Below are 2,945 nucleotides of genomic sequence, written 5' to 3'. Positions count from 1 at the left end.
TCCATTCCCAACCCCTCTCCATTCCCACAGAATTCCCTCTCCATTCCCAACCCCTCTCCATTCCCACAGAATTCCCTCTCCATTCCCAACCCCTCCCCATTCCCAACCCCTCTCCATTCCCACAGGATCCCATTCCCAACCCCTCTCCATTCCCACAGGATCCCATTCCCACAGGATCCCATTCCCAACCCCTCTCCATCCCCACAACCCCCGGCTGTGCCGGAGGTGCCCCGGGATTCAGGAATGGGATGAATTCCCTGCCCTGAGGAGGGCTGGGCGTGCCCTGAGATCCCAGATCAGGGATCCCCCCTCATTCCCAGCCTTCCCTTTTCCCTCTGCCCCATTCCAGGAGGATCCGGGAAGGGTCTCCCTACGGACACCTCCCCTCCTGGAGGCTCCTCTCCGTCATCGTCAAGTGCGGTGACGACCTCCGCCAGGAGCTGCTGGCATTCCAGGTGCTCAAACAGCTCCAGGTGAGCCCGGGAAAGGGCCATGGGATCGCTCCCGGGACTGGGAGCCGTGGGAGAGACCCGGAGGTGGCGCTTCCAGGACTTGGGAATGACAGGAGAGGTCTGGAGGGGGATCAGTTCCAGGGTTGGGAGCGATGGGAGAGACCAGGAGGTGTCACTTCCAGGACTGGGAATGACAGGAGAGTTTTGGGAATGACAGGAGAGGTCTGGAGGGGGATCAGTTCCAGGGTTGGGAGCGATGGGAGAGGCCTGGAGGTGCCAATTCCAGGACTGGGAATGACAGGAGAGTTTTGGGAATGACAGGAGAGGTCTGGAAGGGGATCAATTCCAGGGTTGGAAGTGATGAGGGAGACCTGGAGGTGTCACTTCCAGGACTGGAAACCACAGGAGAGACCAGGAGGTGTCACTTCCAGGACTGGGAATGATGGGAGAGGTCTGAGGAGGGGTCACTTCCAGGACTGGGAATGATAGGAGAGGTCTGAGGAGGGGTCACTTCCAGGACTGGGAATGATAGGAGAGGTCTGGGAATGACAGGAGAGGTCTGAGGGGGGGTCACTTCCAGGATTGGGAATGATAGGAGGGGTCTGAGGGGGGGTCACTTCCAGGACTGGGAGCACTGGGAGAGGCCTGGAGGGGTCACTTCCAGGACTGGGAATGACAGGAGAGGTCTGGGGGGGGAATTTGGGATTTGGGACCCCCGGGATCCCAAGAAAATCCCCGGGATCCCAAGGAATCCCCGGGATGCTGAGGAACTCCCAGAATCCCGAGGAATTCCCAGGATCCTGAGGAATCCCCAGGATCCCGAGGAACCCCTGGGATGCTGAGGAACTCCCAGGATCCCAAGGAATCCCCGGGATCCCAAGGAATCCCCAGGATCCCGAGGAATCCCCGGGATCCTGAGGAACCCCTGGGATGCTGAGGAACTCCCAGGATCCCAAGGAATCCCCGGGATGCTGAGGAATCCCCGGGATCCTGAGGAACTCCCAGGATCCCAAGGAATCCCCAGGATCCCGAGGAATCCCCGGGATGCTGAGGAATCCCCAGGATCCTGAGGAACTCCCAGGATCCCGAGGAATCCCCGGGATGCTGAGGAACCCCCGGGATCCCAAGGAATCCCTGGGATCCTGAGGAACCCCCGGGATCCCGAGGAACCCCCGGGATGCTGAGGAACTCCCAGGATCCCGAGGAACCCCCGGGATCCCGAGGAACTCCCAGGATCCCGAGGAATTCCCGGGATGCTGAGGCCCCCCCGCTGTCCCCGCAGTCCATCTGGGAGCAGGAGCGGGTCCCGCTGTGGATCAAACCCTACAAGATCCTGGTGATCTCGGCCGACAGCGGGATGATCGAGCCCGTGGTCAACGCCGTGTCCATCCACCAGATCAAGAAGCAGTCCCTGCTCTCCCTGCTGGATTATTTCCTGCAGGAGCACGGGAATTACAACACCGAGTCCTTCCTGAGCGCCCAGAGGAACTTCGTGCAGAGCTGCGCCGGGTACTGCCTGGTCTGCTACCTGCTGCAGGTCAAGGACAGGTGGGAGAGCTCCAGGGCAGCCAATTTAGGGGATTCAGGCCTCTGGGGCCTCAATTTCGTGTCCAGAGGAAGAAATTCCCATGGTTTTTCCCCCTGGAGATTCCCTTTAGTTCGGTTTTGGGGGAAGGAACCCACAGGAAAAGGTCCCCCAAAAGCATCTCACTTAATAGTTATTAATGATTTAAAATTATTTAATTTAAATTTAATCCAGTTTAACCCCTCAACAAACAGCCTTTAAAGGCTCTCTCAGGCCTTTGGGGCCTCGGGTTTGTGTCCAGAGGAAGAAATTCCCATGTTTTTTCCCCCTGGAGATTCCCTTTAGTTCAGTTTTGGGGAGGGAACCCACAGGAACCCAAAGGAAAAGATCCCACAAAAGCATCTCAATAATGATTAATAATTATTAATTATTTATAGTTATTTAATTGAAATTTAATCCAGTTTAACCCCTCAACAAACAGCCTTTAAAGGCTCTCTCAGGCCTTTGGGACCTCAGGTTTGTGTCCAAGGAAGAAATTCCCATGTTTTCCCCCCTCGGAAATTCCCTTTAGTTCGGTTTTGGGGGAAGGAACCCAAAGGAAAAGATCCCACAAAAGCATCTCACTGAATAATTAAGAATTATTAATTATTTATAGTTATTTAATTGAAATTTAATCCAGTTTAACCCCTCAACAAACCCTTTTAAAGGCTCTCTCAGGCCTTTGGGGCCTCAGGTTTGTGTCCAGAGGAAGAAATTCCCATGTTTTCCCTCCTCGGAAATTCCCTTTAACAACAGATTTGGGGAAAGGAACCCACAGGAAAAGGTCCCACAAAAGCATCTCACTGAATAATTAAGAATTATTAATGATTTATAATTATTTAATTTAAATTTAATCCAGTTTAACCCCTCAACAAACCCTTTTAAAGGCTCTCTCAGGCCTTTGGGGCCTCGGGTTTGTGTCCAGAGGA

The 2,945-nt window shown here is 54.3% G+C and overlaps 1 protein-coding gene across 1 annotated transcript in view; it reads left to right on the top strand.

Annotated features, from left to right (window-relative positions):
* Nucleotides 1-2,945, top strand: part of PI4KB (phosphatidylinositol 4-kinase beta) — a 13,476-nt gene that overhangs the window by 7,680 nt on the left and 2,851 nt on the right. Inside the window, exons 3-4 of the mRNA XM_017839892.1 lie at nucleotides 350-473; nucleotides 1,735-2,083. Of these exons, the coding sequence (XP_017695381.1) occupies nucleotides 350-473; nucleotides 1,735-2,083 (473 nt within the window). The remainder of the gene's footprint in view (nucleotides 1-349; nucleotides 474-1,734; nucleotides 2,084-2,945) is intronic.

This window comes from Lepidothrix coronata, unplaced genomic scaffold, assembly GCF_001604755.1.
Source record: "Lepidothrix coronata isolate B3197 unplaced genomic scaffold, Lepidothrix_coronata-1.0 Scaffold545, whole genome shotgun sequence".
NCBI lineage: Eukaryota > Metazoa > Chordata > Aves > Passeriformes > Pipridae > Lepidothrix > Lepidothrix coronata.
Note: the sequence above shows the minus strand (reverse complement) of the source record. Positions and strands in the feature narration are given on the sequence as shown.